Source organism: Canis lupus, chromosome 20, assembly GCF_011100685.1.
Source record: "Canis lupus familiaris isolate Mischka breed German Shepherd chromosome 20, alternate assembly UU_Cfam_GSD_1.0, whole genome shotgun sequence".
Lineage (NCBI taxonomy): Eukaryota > Metazoa > Chordata > Mammalia > Carnivora > Canidae > Canis > Canis lupus.
The window spans coordinates 50,410,202-50,430,064 of NC_049241.1; the positions used below are offsets into that span (position 1 = coordinate 50,410,202).

Here is a 19,863-nt window from a genome sequence, read left to right on the forward strand (position 1 = left end):
CTACTCTCCAACCAAAAAGTCTGGAGAGCAGAAAAGAAAGGGGTTGGTTTTTCCGGAGGTCTCTCTCCTTGGCTTGTGGATGGGCATCTTCTCCATGAGTCTTCACATGGTCTTCCCTCTGTGAGGATCTTTTAATCTTCTTCTTATAGAGACACCAGTCATAATGGATCAGGGCCCATCCACAAGGACATCATTTCACCTTTACGTATCAATATTTGCCCATCAGTTGTAACCAATTGATCCACAGATGCAAGATGTTAATAATAAGGCAAACTGTGAGTGGCAGGGAGAGGAGATATATGGGAATTCTCTGTACTTTACATTCAAATTTTCTTCAAGCCTATGACTTTTTAAAAATAGGCCCTATTAATTTAAAAAAAAAAAAAAAAGGACACCTGGGTGACTCAGTCACTTAAACATCCTACTTGGGACTTCGGCTCAGGTCATGATCTCAGAATCATTAAATGGAGCCCCGCATCAAGCTCTGCACTCAGCAGGGAGTCTTCTTGGGATTCTCTCTCCCTCTCCCTCCACCTTTCCCCCTCACTAAAATAAATAAATGAATCTTAAAAAAAAAAAAAAAAAGAAAGAAAGAAAACACTGGTGGTAGCATCTGTTTTTTGCTCCAAACTCATTTGCACTATTTGACATTTATTTTTGAAGTCTTTTTTAAAATGAGGAAATAGAACAGAAATGCAGAAAAATCCATAAAACACATATGCCTGTTGAATGTGACAAACGAATCATGACAAAGCAGACAACACTACAAGCACGTTTTGTAACTTTACATTAAAAATATAGTACCGTAGGTGTGATTTTTATAACTTGCTGGGAAGGCAGCGTGGTATGATCCTTAAGAACATGGAAATCGGGGATCCCTGGGTGGCGCAGCGGTTTGGTGCCTGCCTTTGGCCCAGGGCGCGATCCTGGAGACCCAGGATCGAATCCCACGTCAGGCTCTCGGTGCATGGAGCCTGCTTCTCCCTCTGCCTATGTCTCTGCCTCTCTCTCTCTCTCTCTCTGTGTGACTATCATAAATAAATAAAAATTAAAAAAAAAAAAAAAGAACATGGAAATCTGGGCAGTCCCAGTGACCCAGTGGTTTAGTGCCGCCTTCGGCCTGGGGTGTGATCCTGGAGACCCGGGATCGAGTCTCACGTCAGGCTCCCTGCACCGGGCCTGCTTCTCCCTCTGCCTGTCTCTCTCTTTCTCTGCCTGTCTTTCTCGTTCTTTCAAAAAGAACATGGAAATCTGGGGTGGGGGATGGGGTAACTGGGTGATGTAATGAGCACTGAGTATTATATAAGAATGATGAATCCCTGAACTGTACCTCTGAAACTAATAATACACTATATGTTAATTAATTGAATTTAAATTAAAAACAGAAAATAAGCAAACAAAAACCCTCAAAAAACAAAAGAACATGGAAATCTCTTGTCTGCTATTTATTCACTAGGGGGCCCCAGGTTGTTTTGAGATAAATGAAATAATAAGTCCCCATTTTACAGATGGATAAACTGAGGTGTGAAAGTTAAACCACCCGGTCAATGTCACAGATAGAAAGTGGTGAGAATCAGACTTTGATCCCACCATCTCAGTCTTAATCACTACATAGATGTTTTGGTGGTTGCAGGAGAGTCGTTCAGCTCTCTACCCACGAGTGTATGCATAGTCTTTCTTATTTCAAAATACAGAATCCAAGGGCATCTGGTGGCTTCATCATTTAAGCGTCTGCCTTCAGCTCAGGTCATGATCTTGGGGTCCTGGATCGAGCCCCGCATTGGGTTCCCTGCTCAGGGGGGTCTGCTTCTCCCTCTGCCCTTACCCCCACTCATGTTTTCTCTCACTCTCTATCTCTCAAATAAATAGTCTTTAAAAAAAATATATGGAATCCATCACAGCCTTGGAAATTAATGGTGTGGAAAAACTATCCCAACAATGTTGCCAGGAGGACACAGCAGATTCCAAAGTTGGGTATTCAGAATAGTCACAATTCTGAAAAAGCAGAGCAGATATCTATTCTGTAGGGAACAATGACCAGAATGAAAGCCATAAAAACACCAGCATTGGTGAGCTTTTGAACAACATTTTTTGTTCTTATGTGGCTTTTTCTGAAAACATTCTCAAGTTGTCTATAATGAGCATGTATTCCTTTGGCAATCAGGAAAAAATGTATTTTTTAAAGATTTATTTATTTATTTGAAAGAGAGGAAGGAAGGGAGAGAGACAGAGTCTTAAGCAGAGTCCATACTGAGTGCAGAGCTGGATGTGGGGCTTGATCCCACCACCCTGAGATCAGCACCTGAGCTGAAACCAACTTGACCTGAGCCAAAATCACTTGACCAACTGCCACCCAGGTGCCCCAGGGGAAAAAAAACAGTTTTTTTTAAAGCAATTCATTATTTTTATTTATTTTTTAAAGGTTTTATTTATTTATTCATAAGAGACAAAGAGGCTGAGAGAGAAGCAGGCTCCCTGTGGGGAGCCTGATGCGGGACTCGATTCCAGGACCCTGGGATCATGACCTGAGCCAAAGGCAGATGCTCAACCACTGAACCACCCAGGTGCCCGGAAAAAAATATATATATGTTTTTTTTTTATTTTTATTTATTTATGATAGTCACAGAGAGAGAGAGAGGCAGAGACACAGCCAGAGGGAGAAGCAGGCTCCAAGCACCGGGAGCCCGATGTGGGATTCGATCCCAGGTCTCCAGGATCGCGCCCTGGGGCAAAGGCAGGCGCTAAACCGCTGCGCTACCCAGGGATCCCAATGTTTTTAAGAAAATGGAAGGATGTTGCAATTTTATTTATTATTTTTATTTTATTTATGATAGTCACAGAGAGAGAGAGAGAGAGAGGCAGAGACACAGGCAGAGGGAGAAGCAGGCTCCATGCACCGGGAGCCCGATGTGGGATTCGATCCCGGGTCTCCAGGATCGCGCCCCGGGCCAAAGGCAGGCGCCAAACCACTGCGCCACCCAGGGATCCCGGATGTTGCAATTTTATTTTATTTTTTTTTTTTTTTAACTTTTTATTTATTTACGATAGTCACAGAGAGACAGAGAGGCAGAGACATAGGCAGAGGGAGAAGCAGACTCCATGCACCGGGAGCCCGACGTGGGATTCGATCCCCGGTCTCCAGGATTGTGCCCTGGGCCAAAGGCAGGCGCTAAACCGCTGCGCCACCAGGGATCCCCGGATGTTGCAATTTTAAAAGGAGACCCCAGGGGGACCCAAGGACAGGTGCCCAGGCTGAATGACAGTGCCGCCTTCCACCAGAACCTCTGCATTCTTTTTTTTTTTTTTTTTTTTTTTAGGACCTCTGCATTCTTGGAAGGGTTTTCTCATCGTCTCCGTGGATGCTCCTTGCTGAGTCTGGTGGGGATATCAGAAACCACGATCTCCTCTCTGACCATAGGAGTGAGAGAGAATTTGCAGAAACAAAAAACAGCTCTGGCCCGAAACTTAGCCATGATCTCAGGGGTCATGGAAAACAATCCCACCCAGCATTGGAATTCCCTCTGCAGGCTGCATGCCAACTGTTTTTCTGTCGTTCTCTCTTAAAAGATCTGAGAGTTGGTGTGTACATTTCTTGGAGTCCTTACTCTCTGCCGACGTTTAACAAATGGTTGGGGATCTCCCCTTCCACCTTTGGGGATACATGCTCTTGTTCTGCCCATTTTATAGTTGACAATCCGGAGGCCGGGAGGGGGTAGCCTTGTGTTCCAGGCCACGCTAGTGAGGTTTGAAGGCTGTCTTCTGAGTCCAAAGTCAGAGCTTCTTCATGATGGGTGGCATCATGCTAAGTCATTCAACTTTTCATCCAATGAGCATCCATTGCATGCCCAGTGCATGCCAACCGCTGCCCAACACAAAACAGTCTCTGTCTCTCCCATCACAAACTGAGATTCTTGAGAGATCCAGATGTGCAAACAGACAATGACAATATTGGAGCTGGCTCTTTTTCTGAGAACGTGGGATGACGGGGATCTCACTATCTGACAAAGCAACTTGGTCATCATCGGTGGATGCCACTCTGAACCCCATATTCCTTGAGCCAGAAAGTGCGCAGGTGTCCATGAGCTAAAGGGGACTCTGACCCTGAAGCTGTCCCATTTGGAAGTCTGGCCTTACATCTGGATTGTTGTCTCCTCCTCTTGGGCTGGGCTTCTGGAGTCTGCCCGGGGAGGCCTCTGACCCTTCATCCTCATCCCTCGAGGCATCACCTGACACCTTTATGTGTTTAATATGGACAGATGTAGAAGTTGGCACCAATGCCTAGCTTCTATTATTAAAAAAACAAAATAAGGGGCGCCTGGGTGGCTCAGTCGGTTAAGTGTCCAACTCTCGATTTCGGCTCAGGTCATGATCTCGGGGACCAGGCATTGAGGCCCACGTAGGTCTCTGTGCTACTGAGCATGGAGCCTGCTTGGGATTCTTTCTCTCTCTGTGCCCCTCCCCCACTTGCTCGCTCTAAAAAAAAAAAAAAAAAAAGATTTTAAAAACAAAACCAAACAAAATGAAGTCTGGCCATTTTTCATCACAAAAGTAGGCTGTACCTTGATGTCACTGATATGAAATACCTAAAATAGGCAGGCTTACAGAGACAGAGGTAGAATAAAGTTCACGGGGCTGGCTGGGTTGTACAGAGAATGGGAAATTTTTGCTTAATGGGTGCAGAACTTCTACTTGGGGCAATGAAAAATTTTGGAAATAGGGGTATGGTGTCACAGCATAGTGACTGTAATTAACCGCTCTGGCTGCACACTTAAAATTAGTTAAAATAACCAATTTTATATTATATATATTTTACTACAATTTTAAAAAAGTATTAGGAAAAGTAATGCCAGGGACTTCCAGGGACGTCTGAGTGGCTCAGCAGTTGAGCCTGTGGCTCAGGGCATGACCCAGGGTCCCAGGATCGAGTCCCACATCGGGCTCCCTACATGGAGCCTGCTTCTCCCTCTGCCTGTGTCTCTGCCTCTCTCTCTCTGTGTCTCTCATGAATAAATCAATAAAATCTTAAAAAAAAAAAAAAGGAGAGCAACCCATGCTTAGTGTAAAAACATGCAAACATTGTAAAAATTGATTGCAGCCTAGAAAAAGTCCCTGTAAATCCCACATATTCCTCCAGATTTTTCTACTTTACATTAACCTTTATAACTTATTATTTTAAACAACCTGGGTCCTCCTCTACATGCCCCACCCTCACAATTGCTTAAGTTTTCCTGTCTGCTTTGTTCAGTGCTTGGTACACAGTAGGAGCTCAAAAAAGACCCACCAACTATTGGAGCGTCCATGAGGTGAGAAAACCCTTGTGTTTGCAGTCTGGAGATCTGGGCGCCTGCCCTGGTTCTGCTTCTCACTGGCTCTGGGACCGTGATTCATTGCTTGGCCTCAGGCTACCTGAATCTTCTCTGCAAAATGGGCTCAAGAAGTGATTTCACTTGAGGGCGTGGCTGAAATCTCTCATCTGCTGCTGGAAGGAATGTACTGTTACACTTTGGAAAACAGTCCTGCAGTTCCTCAAAGGGTTAAGCAGAGAATTACCATAGGACCCATCTGGATATGCACCCAAGAGAAATGGAAATGTATAGCCACACAAATACTAGACCTGAATATTCACAGCAGCGTTATTCATAACCATCAAAAGGTGGAAACAACCCAGGGTGGGTTAACAACTCAGCCTGGGTAGTTCAGTGGGTTAAGTGTCCGACACTTGGTTTTGGCTCATGTCATGATCCTGGGGTCTAGGGATCAAGCTTGCATTGGGCTCTCTCTCTCTCTCAAATAAATAAATATATCTTTTTTTAAAAAGTGGAAACAACCAAAATGTCCCTCCACGGATGAACAGATAAGCAAACTGTGTTAGATGAAGAGGATGGAACATTCCATCATGAAGAGGATGTACATTCCTCATGTACAATGAGGAAGAATTTTGAAAACATTAGACTAGGTGAAAGGAGTCAGACATAGAAGACCACCTATTACATGATTCTTTTTTTTTTTAATTTTTATTTATTTATGATAGTCACACACAGAGAGAGAGGCAGACATAGGTAGAGGGAGAAGCAGGCTCCATGCACCCGGAGCCCAACGTGGGATTCGATCCCGGGTCTCCAGGATCGCGCCCTGGGCCAAAGGCAGGCGCCAAACCGCTGCACCACCCAGGGATCTCACATGATTCTAATCATACACGAGTCCAGAATCGTGGGTCAGGAGTTGGTTAGGGCTCAGGGGACAGGGCGTAGGGGAATGACAGCTAATGTGTGCAGGGTATTTTTTTTTTTTTAAGATTTTATTTATTTATTTGACAAAGAGAGAGCACAAGTAGGTGGAGCAGCAGGCAGAGGGAGAGGGAGAACCAGGGTCCCAGGATCGTGGAGCAGGGAGCCTGACATGGGGCTCAATCCCAGAACCCTGAGACCATGACCTGAGCCCAAGGCAAAGGCCCAAGTGACTGAGCCACCCAGGTGCCCCCTTGCTGGATGTCTTTTTAAGGTGAGGAAAATATTTGCCAATTGACCATGACGAAAATTGCACACATCTGTGAGTAGTTGAAAAACCATTGAATGCTACACTTTATTTTTCTATTTTTTAAAGATTTTATTCATTTATTCATGAGAGACACACACACAGAGAGAGAGAGAGAGACATAGGCAGAGGGAGAAGCAGGCTCCATGCAGGAAGCCCGATGCGGGACTCGATCCCAGGACCCCGGGATCACGACCTGAACTAAAGGCAGACGCTCAACCACTGAGCCACCCAGGTGTCCCCGAATGATACACCTTAAATGGGCATTGGTGGTATGTGGATTATATCTCAGTAAGGCTATTTTTAAAAGGTAATGCTTTTTGCTTCCGAGTTGGGGGTGAGGAGAGGCTACAGGCTGAAGACAGCCAAAGTCAGCTGTCCATCTTCAGGAATAAATCAGAAAGACCCACGAAGGAGGAGACTCCCCAAGGCACCCAGCGCCTGCAGCTCAGCCCAGATGGCTGAGGTCAGAGCCGCCCAGCCTTGAGCTAGTAACCATTTCCTTTGTGGATGTGAAGAAATGGGCTGTGACCTTACTTTGTGGCCTGAAACCGCAGATGAGGTTCCTGTGGTGGGATTTCCCCTCCCACATCGGAAGCTGATCCTTGTGGGTTTTGGGGCAAACGTGGTGGCTTCTGGGGCTCTGAAGTATAGAGCCTGCAGACGACACTGCCTCCTCTGCACGGCTGGCGCTGGTCCCTCAATCCCAGTTGCCTGAGACTCTGCACCCATGCCATCTTCTGTACCCTGGGATGGTTTTGTCTTAATGTGACCTTGTTTTAACTTAATTACCTCTTTAAGGAACCTATCTCCAAATACAGTCCCATTCTGAGTTACTGGTGAGTAGGCTTCAACATACGAATTTGGGGCGACAAAAGTCAGTCTGTAGAAGGAAGTGAGACCCAAAAGGAAGGCAGCCAGTAGGGAGGTAGCTTAAGGCAGGTTAGCCCCACAGGCAACTGGGGTCCCAGTCTCCCTGGAGGCCTCTGGGACATAGCATAGGACAGGCACTCAGTCATCCCACCTTCGGGCAAGGGAGCTGGGGTGTCTATCCACCACCATGTTGGCTGAAGGCTACTCCCAAGGGCATTAATTTTTAGACACTTCTCCCCTGTTCTGTGCAGCCTCTTAAGAAAACTCCCCAACAAAGTCATCTGGATATTGGAGTCATGTCTGCCAGGATTTCAAAGGCAAGGTCCACATCCACCATGCTCCTGTTCATCCCTCAGCCTTCCACGTCACCTCCACAGGGAGCCTTCCTTGATCCTTCACCTTTTTTAAGTGCTTATCATACCCAGGCTTGTCTGATCCTGGGCTGAGTTCTTAAACCTGTCCAAAAGTTGTCCTCAAGGTCACATCAAGTGACCTTCTCTAGGTTTCTGTTTCTCGGTCTGGAAAATGGGCTTGGCGGACCAATGGGAGAATGAAGCCAGCTACGTTCACAGCATGGGGCCCAGACTAGGCTGGAGCTGCCTGGGTGGGATCCCAGGTCAACCCCACCACCCACTGCAGAGTTTCCAGTTTTCATCTCAAAAGTGGACAAATCAAAACAAGAAAACAAACAAAAAATACCATGTGTGCTCCAGCCAAATCGATGCCCCGATTTCCTGAATGTCTCTCCTCTGGGCCTCTGCTCATGCTGTTCCCACTGCCTGGAAAGCTGTTCACCTGCCTGCCGCCGGCCTGATCTTTAGGTCTCAGCTTGGGAGCCTGCTCCTCGGAGAGGCCCTCCGGCTGGGTTGGACACGACCTCAGGGCTCCCCCAGTGCCTGGGAGCCCCCATGACCGTCCTGATCGTCATCGTCCTCAGCTGTCCTGCTAGTAGACTTCAAGCCTGCACAACACCCCTAAACTCCCTCCCGCTGCCCCTTTGTGTCAGCCCCTCCCCCCAGCCCCAGCCCAACACTGATCTGCTCTCCCACACTGGAGTCCTGTCTTTCTGAGAATGTTCTATAAATGGAATCATACAATATGTAGCCTTTCGAGTCTGGCCCCTTTCACTGCAGCATAAAGCATTTGAGCATAAAGCTTTGTGGCCTGTATCAATACTTTGTTCCTTTTTGTTACTGAAGAATATTCCATTGTACCCATGGGCTCCGGTTTGTTTCACATTCGCCCATTGAAGGACAATTGGGTTGTTTCCAGCTATTGGTGATTATGAATAAAGCTTCTATAAATAATCGTGTACAGGTTTTTATGTGAACATAGATTTTCATTTTCATTTCATTGTTTCTTTAAAAGATTTTATTTTTAAGCAGTCTCTATACCAACATAGGGCTGAAATAAAGAGTTGCACACTCCACCAACTGAGCAGGGCCAGGTGCTCCATAAATTCTCATTTTTATTTATTTTATTTTATTTTTTAAGTTTTATTTATTTATTCATGAGAGACACACAGAGAGAGGCAGAGACACAGGCAGAGGGAGACGCAGGCTCCATGCAGGGAGCCCGACGTGGGACTCGATCCCAGGACTCCAGGATCATGCCCTGAGCCAAAGGCGGTGCTAAACCGCTGAGCCACCCAGGGGTCCTGTCATTCTGTATTTGTCCAGACCCACAGATCATATGACACAGAAGATGTACCCTAATGGGGACTACCAGACTTCAGTGAATGATGACCTATCAGTTATAAAAATGTCCCTCACTAGAGTGAGATAATAATGGAGGAAACTGGGTGGGGCGTGGAGAATATATGGGAACTCTCTGTACTATCTGCTCAGTTTTCTGCAAACTGAAATTGCTTTTATAAAGAAAATCTATTGGGACGCCTGGGTGCCTCAGCAGTTGAGCATCTGCCTTTGGCTCAGGGTGTGATCCCAGAGTCCCTGGATCGAGTCCCACATCGGGCTCCCTGTGAGAAGCCTGCTTTCCCCTCTGCCTATGTCTCTGCCTCTGTCTGTGTCTCTCATGAAAAACGAAATAAAATCTTTAAAAAAAGAAAATCTATTGGGATGCCCGGGTGGCTCAGTCAGTTGGGCATCTGACTCTTGATTTCAGCTCAGGTCATGATCTCAGGGTTATGAGATCGAGCCCTGCGTTGGGCTCTGCGCTGGGAGTGGAGCCTGTGTCAGATTCTCTCTCTGCCCTTCTCCCTCTGCCCCTACCCCCTAAATAAATAAAGTCAGTCTATTAATTTAAAAAAGAGTGTCTTTCCTGCCCTCTACCCCAGCCTCACCAGTTTCTTGGAATTTTTTTGAAGAGAATATCTAGAAAAACCAGGCAAATACGGATATATACATTTTCCCTTAATATTTGATACCCAAGGCAGCTTTCTGTACACCCCAATCTGCACCTTGCTTCTCATTCCAGACCATTCCATGCGCTGCATATATGCCCTCCTCATTGTTTCTTTCGTTGAAATAGGAGTCTCACGCTTGGCACAGCAGTACAGTATTCCACTCCACACAGGCAGCGGGACCAGCACCATATGGATCGTTATTTCCAACCTTGGTTGTTAGGTTGACTCTGTTTAGTCACGACTGTCCTCAGCATTTTCCACATAAGGATTAGATTTCTAGAAAGGGACTTGCTGGGTTCACAGGTTTGTATAATTTTGAAATATCCGTCTGATTTGTCCTCCATTTGATATTTACCTAAGGGCATCTCTGTCAGTGACGGACATGAGAGTTGGATCTTCCTGAAACAAGGAAGATCTGCACCCCTCCATGGCTCCCCACTGTCCTAAGGGCTATGCCGGGCTCCCGCTGGGAGGCCTTAGAGACCCACCACCCTCTCCCCCATGTCCTCCACGCAGGTGAATTCTACTTCTCCCCTCGGTGTTTGCTTTGCTGGTCCCTCTGCCTGAAACTACCTCTCTCCCTAACTCAGCCTGGCCAATAGCTACTTGACATCACCTCCAGCATTGACATCACCTCCTTCCAGAAGTTCCCTGTGCCTGGCATACAGCAGGCACTCAGTAAATGCTGCTGGAGCAAATGAATGGATGAAGGAAGGGAAAGGAGAGAGGGCTGGTTTATGGAGCAGCTGAGGGAGTCTATAGGCCCCAGGGAGGAGCATGGTTCCCTCCTGGGGCAGTGGGGAGCCACAGCAGGCTCTGAGCAGGAGAAAAGCATGCTGAAAAATGTCTCTTATTTGCAGAGGCACCTTTTTTGTGCCCTGGGCCCTTATCAGCAGAAGTTTGTAAGTTCATAAAATCAAACACGTAGGATGGTGAAGGAAACCCATTAGAAACCCATTGCATTGGGATACAGTTATCAAAATCTGTTTTAATTGTGATGCAATGTGGGCATCTTTCAACATATTAAGTAGGAAGGCCCAGCGCAGCCCTAATGACTGTCATCAGCAGAAGCAGGGGGAGAGTGAGCAATGCAAGTTTTTCCTTCTAAGTCCATAAAGCTCCTGAATTCCATTTGCAAACCCCTTGGGCGTCTGGGGACCCCGGTGAAAACCCCCGGATGCTGGGATGCCGTAAGGGCCCCTGGAAAGTGAACAAACTTGATAAAGGTGTCATTGACAGGGACAGGAGTGATTTCCAGGGATGATGGAAAGGGCATCCAGACAGACGAGCATCTGGCGGCTGGGCCATCTGTTCAAAGAAAAACAGGAAGACTGTCCCCTGCCCCTCTGGCCTCTCTGGGCCCAGCCTTTGTCTTCATGACTTTAACTCCCAAAGGCAGGCCTGGAGCCCCTGAGTCGGCTTCCAACTTCCTTCCCAGCTCCGGAAGCAGCAGGAAAAACAGTCTGACAAGGCAGCATCTTCCAGGCTGTGTGCTCTCCTGACAGCACTTCACGCTTCCCCACCGCAGCCCCACAGGGCCAGCTCTGAGGGTAACATCCCATTTCACAGATGAGGAGCCCAACGGCCAGAGAGGCCCCAGGTCACCCAGCCTGGCTGTGGCCAAGCAGGGACTGGGAGTCAGGCCTCTTTGGATTCTAAGTCCTGCCTCTGGGCATTCCTGCTCTGAGTTCACCACCTACCTCAAGACATTCATTCATTCATTCATTCATTCATTCATTCATTCATTCATTCAAGTGATTCACCAAGTTGCCAAAATCATCTGAAGAGATTAGGGGAGAGATTTCCCTAAACACAACAGACCCAGGTTCGAGTTTTACGACTCACAAGTGTGGTTTGAGGTGGGTGGCTGCTTTTTGCAGCCTCAGTTTCCTGCACCTGTAGGTTGATGACCTGGGGTAATGAGACATCCCCCTCACCCCCACCCCCCACCAGGGGCTTAATTGGAGCCTGCACACAGCAGGTGCTCAGGAGATGCCTGCTGAGTAGATGGCCTTTGCATCCTGCTCCCACCACCTAGCCTTACCTCCGTACTACCCCCACTTCCACTACCTCTCCTTGTGGCAAGAGGGTTCCCTGCTCCCTGGTAGTAGGTTAGTAGAGCTGAGGGCAGGGCAAGTGTCCTGAGCGGGCTGATCCTGCCATTTCTGCCATCGGCACAAGGGGGCAGTGGGTGCCCACAGTCAGCTTTCCTCTACCGGCCCCCAGCACCCCTCACTCCATTTGGGAAGTTGAGACTTTGATGCCCCTGCCATCAGGTTGCCTTTTCCCACCACACTAGGGGACAGTGAGGTATCATGGTTCCCTGACCACTGGACTCCTGCACCACTCTGCCTCGTTCATTCTCTCATTGAGCACCTACTATATGCACACCCCTAGGAGGGGCACTGGGGACACAGCAATGAACAAGGCAGAGAAAATTCCTTGTGCTCATGGAGCTGGCATCTGAGTGGGAGAGTTGGACACCATGGAACCAGGCAGTTACAACCCCAGCTGTAGTGGGGAACCTCGGAGGCTGGAGGCAGGAGGGCCTAGAGGAGCCCTTGAGCTGCTTGGGCAGGGGAGGGAGACAGTCAAGGAAGGCTTCCAAGAAGCATGAGACCTAAGAATGAATAGAGGTATGTTCAGGTAAAGAGCAGGGGAACCAGTGTTCCAGGCCAAGGGGATGGCCTGTGCCAAGGTCCGGAGGGAGCTGCCCCCACAAAGAAAGATAGGAAAGGACACTGTAATGCTGCATGGATTCAGATGGTGAGGTCCTAGAACAAGGACTGAGCAGCAGCTCAGGGGAATGGAGGAGAGAAAGGCCAGAAATAGATATTTGTGGAGTGCCAGCCCTGTGCTAGGTGCTGGGGACCCCTTGGAGATGGATTACTGGTCGCTTAGACCCAGTGTGATTACGGTTGTAATGTACCTACAGCACAGGTAGCTGTAGGCGGCAGAGATGCCCCAGCTGAGATTTAAGGGATGGAGAAGGGGTCAAACAGAGAGGAGTGAATGGAACAGCATTCCAGGGGGTGGGAACAGCAGGGGGCATTGGTGCAAAGACAGATGATCTTTGGGGCCACTCCATCACTCACACGGAGAGAGGTTCAGCCCCTGGTCATCTCTTTAGCCCCACTCGCAGCCAGCCCAGCCAGCTTCCACCGGGGCTGGGGCAGTCCCTCCTCCCTGGTACACAGGCACTGTCCCCATACCCTACATGTGTTCCTCACTGCAGCCAGAGGAGGCCAAAGTCCCCCGCCAAGCTTGGCCTCTGTTTGAGCAGCTGCCAGGATCACCCTCGCCCCGCCTGGCTGAGTCAGGCCTGGCGTGCCCTGCAGAGGAACTGCCCCACTGATCAGGTCTGGTAGGCACTGGGCCGGTAGCAGGCTCCAGGCAGCTGGGGCAGGGCCTTTACTTGGAAGGATCTTTGAAACAGCCTTTCTACCCAGACAGAGCTCAGAGTCACTGGGCTCATAGCCCCCAGCAGGCTCCTGGACGGAGGCAGATCCCGTGAAGGCCTGGACCTTGCTGCCCCCGGTGTCTGGGCTGCCACTTGACCACAAGTCCTCAGTGGAGGAGATGAGGAAATGGAGACTCAGAGAGGTTGAGAGATTGACCTTGAGTCCCACAGCCTGGCCTGGACTTGGACTCTGTTGGTATTTAGAAACAAAGCTTTCTGGGTCGGGCTCCCCCCCGTAACAGGTCTGGAATCACAGATCTGATGCCCACTTGCCTGATTTCACCCTGCCTCTCTGGGCCTCCTTGTCAAAGTGGGGTGGTGATGGCACCCACATGTGGGAAGGGTAACAGCATGTGCGAAAAGGGAGCTGCGCTCTAGTGTTCAGAGGAGGTGGGCAGCTGGAGGGGGGTGGGGGGGAGGTGACCAGGGCAGATCATGCAGCACCTCGTGGGCCCCAGGTGAGGACTTTGGCTTTTACCCTGAATGAGGTGGGAGCCGTGGAGGATTTTAAGCAGAGGAGGGATGTGACCTGATTCAGGTGTTCCCCGTCTCTTTCTGGACACTGGAGGGAAAACAAACTGAGAGGGCTGAGGGCAGGAGCCAGGAGACCAGGTCTGAAGGTGTCTGGGCTGGAAGGAGGCAGAGCAGAGGGGAGAAACCCACCGATCTTTGCTTATCTCCATGTTTCTTGCCCAGCCTGGCTCTCAGAAGCCCAAAGGCGAGGCAGGGACTTTAGCCCAGGAGGCTGCTGGTTGGGGTGAGGGTGACATGGGGTGAGGCACAGCACAGTGATGGGCGGGGTTACACCTGGAGACTCCCAGGTCAAAGTGGCTGGACCACTCAGGCGAGTGCCAGTGTGTGGGCTACAGACAGATACACATGTCACCTGCCAGGCTGGGAACAGCCCTGCTGTGCCCTTAAGAGCTTGGGGCTGAGTGGCAGGGTTAAGGGTTTCCCCGAAATCCAAGCCTCCCTCCGCTGGGCTCAGCATCTGACACTGCTCCACTTTGCCTAGTTGGGGCAAGTTCCTCTGCTTCTCTGGGGCTCAGTTTCCTCACATGTAAAAGGGAGGATAATGCTAACATCCATATGTGGGAAAAGGAGCAGCACATGCAAAAGCCCTAAGGAAGGGACGCCTGGGTGACTCAGTGGTTGAGCATCTGCCTTCGGCTCAGGGCCTGATCCCGGAGCTCTGGGATCGAGTCCCGAATCCGGCTCCCAAGAGGGAGAGCCTGCTTCTCCCTTTACCTCTCTCTCTCTGTGTCTCTCATGAATAAATAAATAAAATCTTAAAAAAAAAAAAAAAAAAAGCCCTAAGGAAGAGCCGGGCCGTCCTATTATTCAGCCCCCGATTCTGCCTAGGACATTTTCTGACCAGGGCTGGAAGGGCCATCAGGAGGAGGAACCTGCCCATGCAAAGGCTTAGGGGTGAGCAAGGGGTTGGCACATCCAGAACAGGAGTGGGGGCTGGAGAATTCTCTAGACTGCTGCCCGGGAGCTGGGAGAGGGGGGGCCACTGGGGAGAGATTTGAGACCACAAGTAAACCAAGACATCCCCACTTTCTCCAGTGGAGGCACTCAAGCATCTCCAGCCCAGCTGGACCCCTTTGCTTCCCTCCTCCTGGACTGGGGCACATCCCCAGTAGCCTCGGAGACCCCCGTGATCACGCAGGCCTGGGCAAGCGTCTGATCACCTCTGTGCCTCAGTCCACCCATCTGTAAAATGGGGAAACGATGGTTCCTTCTGCACCTGTGAATTGCAGGGCCATGCTTCATAAACGCTCGAGATTATACTTATTACGGATGATTGCGGGGGTTAATCAGAGGGCAGAAGGAGCATCCCCCGGAGTCTGACACCCCCGGCCTCGGTCCTGGCGCCTCCCCTCCCCTGCCCCCTCCGGAGCCTCAGTTTCCCCGGCCCCCCTCCCCTCTCCCCTCCGGAGCCTCAGTTTCCCCGGCCCCCCTCCCCTGGCCCCTCCGGAGCCTCAGTTTCCCCGGCTCCCCTCCCCGGCCCCCCTCCGGAGCCTCAGTTTCCCCCCCTCACCCCAGGGGCGCGGAGGCAGCCCGGGGCCCCCGCGCCCCTCCGGCCGGCAGGGGCAGCACGGAGCCGCCCCGCACACCCGGAAGGGCCCCGCCTCCGGCCCCGGCCCCCGCCCCGGCCCCGCCCAGCCCGGGCGGCCCAGAGCCGGGAGGCGGCGGCGGCGGCGACCACGGCGGGGACGGTGCGCGCGGCGGCGGCGGGGGGACGCGCGCGGCTCCATGGCGGCCGCCGAGCGCCGCGCCTTCGCGCACAAGATCAACAGGTAGCGCGGCTCCGGGCCCCTCCCGCGCCCCACGTGTCCGGGCCCCGCCCCGGGGCGGCCCGGCCCCCCACCCCCCGGCGCCCCGCACTCCAGCCCCCTCGCCCGCGCGGGGCGGCCGCTTCCTCCGGCGGGGGTCGGGGGGCGGGGGGCGGGGGGCGGGGGCGGGGGCGCGGCGGGGCGGCGGGTGCGATGGCGGCGGAGCCGAAGTCCGCCCCGGGCGCCGGGGGGACGCGCGGGGGCGTGTCCGGGGGCCTTCCTGGAGGAGGCGGCGCCGGGGGAGCGGGTGCCCGGAGCGCCCCGCGTCGCACTGCATCTCCGGGTCCTTCCCGGGGCCCCGAGCCCGGGGCGTGCGAGCGGGAAGGGCCGGTGCCACCCCCCTCCCGCCGGGCGCCGGATGCGGGAACGCGGAGGGTGCCCTCGGAGGAGGCCCTGGAGGCCCCTCGGGAAGGTCCCCCCTCGCCAGGGGCCCGTGCCCAGCTGTCTGGGGAGCAGGGGACAGCTGTGGCGGGCCCCCCGCCCCCAGCCCAGCTTCAGGCTCTCCCGGCACCGGCCGGACGCGCTGGAGAAGGTCGGGTGATTGAATGGACCGAGTGGGGGCTGGGGACCCAACCAGCTGGTGGGCAGACGGGGGAGGGGACAGGCGCCAGGCGCTGGGGGATCCATTTCCGTGGCCGCTGGAGATTGTAAGACTCAGCCTGGGAGGTGGAGGTCACACTAGGGCTGAAGAGCCTCTCCCCCTCTTTGCCTCCTTAGCCCGGCAGAGTCTGCCCAGGGGTCCTCTCCTCGGGGCACCTGTGCTGGCCAGGCTCAAGTGAAAGAGCACCCGTGGGTCCAGAGCTGGCCTGGTGGAGACACAAGAAAAGATCCCACCCTTGGGGGCAGATACAAAGGGGTGGACAGAGGAGTAGCACACTAAAGTAGATTATATATTAATGATAAGCGCCAATGCTCAAGGGCCGGAAAGGAGGTGGCGAGGATGGGGACCATTATAGATACAGGAGACAGATCAGGAAAGCCCAGATAATAAGGTGACACTTGAGCAAAGTTTTGAAGGAGGTGAGGGAGGCATCCATGTCGTATGGGGGGAAAAAGCAATCCAAACACAGGGAAAGGCAAGTGCAAAGGCCCTGAGGCAGAAGCAGGCAGAGTGTATTTACAGATGATCTGAGGAGGCCGGCCAGTCTGGAGCAGATGGTGCGGGGTCTTGTGGGTTGTGCGGAGGACTTTAACTTGTAACCTGAGTGAGGTGGGAGCCATGAAGAGTTCTGAACATAGGGGATGTGACCATGTGTCTGGAGCATTGTGGCCAGGCACTTTTTATGTTCTGTTATCTTTATGTCCCCCGATTGGTCTCTCTCTGTCTTGGACCTTTGGCATCTTTTCTTTGACACAGTCTCTGTGTCCCTGGGCCCTGGCTTCCACTCCAGTAAAAAAAAAAGAGAGATCTTGGGTCCTGCCCTGGGGAACGGATAACTACAGAGCCCAGGGTAAGAAGAGCAGAGAATGATCCTGGGGCCCCAGCGAACCACAAGCAAATGGCTCAAGTCTCCCAGCCATCCCCTGCCAGGGCCTCCGGAGCAGCCTAGTGGACATCCAGGTGTCTACATGCTTGGATCTAGGCCTGTATTCATCTTTTCAATCATTTAGTCATTCATGCCACAATGCCATATTGACCCAAATATTAAACAGTCCCCCAGTTTCTTAATGAACAGATTCTTAAAAAAAAAACATTTTGGGGGGACAGCTTAAAAACTACAAACTCTTATTCATAAATAACATGGACAGACATTACTGTGTGCAGTAGAACTTGTCCATTTTTTTTTTCACTTGTACTCTTTAAAATAAACCCAATCTGGATGGTGATAATGGCCAGCGTGTATAATATGTTTACAGCATGCTGGTCCCCATCGGGAATGCCACTCGTTTAATTGTCGCCAGAGCCTGTTGACATAGGTGTAACTGTAGAAAGCTGGACTCTACAGTGGTTAGGTCACTGTTGGATGTCTCTTCTGGGGAGGTGAGCCCGGTGTGTATGGGGGTGGGGTGGCCTCAGTGTTCAGAACAATCTCAGAAACCTTGTCTCTTGCTGTCCTCATATATCCCCCATTCTTCCCCGTGTCTGGTAGCAGCATTTTTATTCGACCCCCCAGCTGTCTGATGCGGGGCAGGTGGCATTTCTTACTTAGGGATCCTGGGATCGAGCCCTACATTGGGCTCCCTGGTCAGCAGGGAGCCTACTTCTCCTTCTCCCTCTGCAGCTTCCCCTGCTCGTGCTCTCTCTCTCTCTCTCTCTTTCTCTCAAATCTTACACAAATATGATAAATAAATAAAAGCTTTTAAAAAGAAATCCAACAACAACAACAAAACAACAAATGGCAAGGAAAAAGTCTCTTGGGTCAAGACAAAGTCTCTATCTCCAGGGCCACCTGACCCAGCCGCCCCTCTTGATCCTGCACCTAGTTCTGTCCCTCAGGGAACTGCCATGCTGAGGGTGGCTCCCATCCCTTCCTCACTTGCGTGATGGTTTCTCCAGCCGAGCTGGCTTCCTCGGCGCCATGGGCTACTTTTGCCCATTTAGAACGTCTTATCAGTGGAGTCATGTGTGATGTCAAGGCCTGTGTGCCCAGTCTCTCATCCAACATGTCAGGAGAAGGGCTCACCTGTGCCATTGCCTGCGGTCTGCGCATCCTTTTTTGTTGCTGCATACTATTCCTCCCGTCGGCACACTCCAACTTTGGCCAAGGAACGTGTGCGTCTTTTCATTTTGGGGTTGTCATGACCAGGGCTGCAGTGAACATTCTCAGCCGTGTCTTTCCTCCTGAGTATCTGCGCCTCTAAGTGGAATTGCTGGATGGGCTTATCTTTAACTTTGCCTGAACATTACAGACGATTGTCCAAAGGGGTTCCCCCAGCAGCAGATGAGAGTTGCTATCGCTTCACATCCTCCCTGGCAGGCAGATTATTTATCTTTAGAATGTTGTGCCGGGGGCACCTGGGTGGCTCAGTCGGTTAAAGGTCTGCCTTCCGCTCAGGGTCCTGGGTTCAAGCCCCATGTTGGGCTCCCCGCTCAGTGGGGGACATGCTTCTCTTTCTCCCTCTGCATCTCCCCACTACTCGTGCTCTCTCTTTCACTTGATCTCTCTCTCTTTGAAATAAAAAAAAAAAGTTTTGACAGTCCAAGAGGGCTGGAATGATATATAATGGGGAATCTCTTTGTGGTTTTATATGGATTCATATTCTTCCCTTATTTTTCACCCAAGTGGGAGCACACAGCATCAGAGACTTATGCCATTCTCATTTCTGGTTTTATGGTCCTCCTCCCCTGTGAGAGTGGACTTCTGTTAATCCGACCAGCCCTGGGGTGAGGTCCACAGTCTCACAGAATTCCCACTGATGCCACTGCTTTATCTTTCCTCTCTCGGTGTCCCCATGGTGTCACGTACGATTGCTGATTCTCACCTTAGGAGGATTTGTCTCACCAGTAGCTATAACTCCCCACCTGATCTTTGCAGTTTCTCTCGTTGCAATCCTGAGATTCCCTTTCAGAGGAAAACTAGTATATTCAGCTCAACATTTTGCCTCCTTTTAAAAAATGTGCTCCGTGGGGGTGTCTGAAGCAGATCAGATGCAGGTATGAGAAAGAGGAGCTGGGGATGACTCCCAGGTGTGGGTCCTGAGCACCCCTGAGGGCAAGGCTGCCCTTAGTGAGACAGGGCAGGTGGTGCGAGGGCAGGTTCTGGTCATGCTTCATTGCCTGCAGTCGTGCGAGGGAGGCAGGTGTCCCACAGAGTGGACCCAAGGGTTCCTATTTATGTGGTTCTGAAACCTGGAGATTGGATGGGACTCCCATAAGGGGGGTGAGCGTGGACATGGAAGAGGCAGGTTCTGGAGCCCCACTCCCCATCATGCGCAATGTGAAATACCCGGTGCTGGAGGGCACAGACTTTCACTCCTGGCCCACAGGGGTTTGATTCTGGGCTCCGTGACCCTGGATTCCTCATGACCCTCTCTGAGCCTCTCTCCCCTTTGCCATAAAAAGGAGAGCCAAACATTCCAGTTTCCCAGGATCCTTTTAGGCCAACATAGTGACAGCAAGCCTTAATTGAGCACTTACTGTGCACCAAGCCTTATACTCGGAGCAGTTCAATAAGCTGTGGGTACTGTATTGAGCCCAGAGGTCTAGAGAGGGGATGTCACTCATCTGTGCTTGCCTAGGTCCACGTGCAGAGCCCTGTGACACAGGAAAGTGACTCCCATGGCCACAGTGCTGAGGACCTGGCCTTTGCCCACTCTGGGGACATCTCTCCAAGGCCAAAGACAAAATGAAG

General features: G+C 51.3%; 1 protein-coding gene across 6 annotated transcripts in view; it reads left to right on the plus strand.

Moving 5' to 3' along the window:
• Nucleotides 1–15,466: 15,466 nt before the first annotated feature.
• DOCK6 (dedicator of cytokinesis 6) overlaps nucleotides 15,467–19,863 on the plus strand; it is a 41,860-nt gene continuing 37,463 nt past the window's right edge. For 5 of the 6 annotated variants that reach the window (XM_038567244.1, XM_038567246.1, XM_038567247.1 and 2 more), the window contains exon 1: nucleotides 15,467–15,535. In XM_038567244.1, coding sequence (XP_038423172.1) covers nucleotides 15,492–15,535 — 44 coding nt within the window. In that variant the 5' untranslated portion in view covers nucleotides 15,467–15,491. Of the gene's footprint in view, nucleotides 15,536–19,842; nucleotide 19,863 lie in introns of those variants that run through there. The other variant, XM_038567245.1, reaches the window with a different exon arrangement.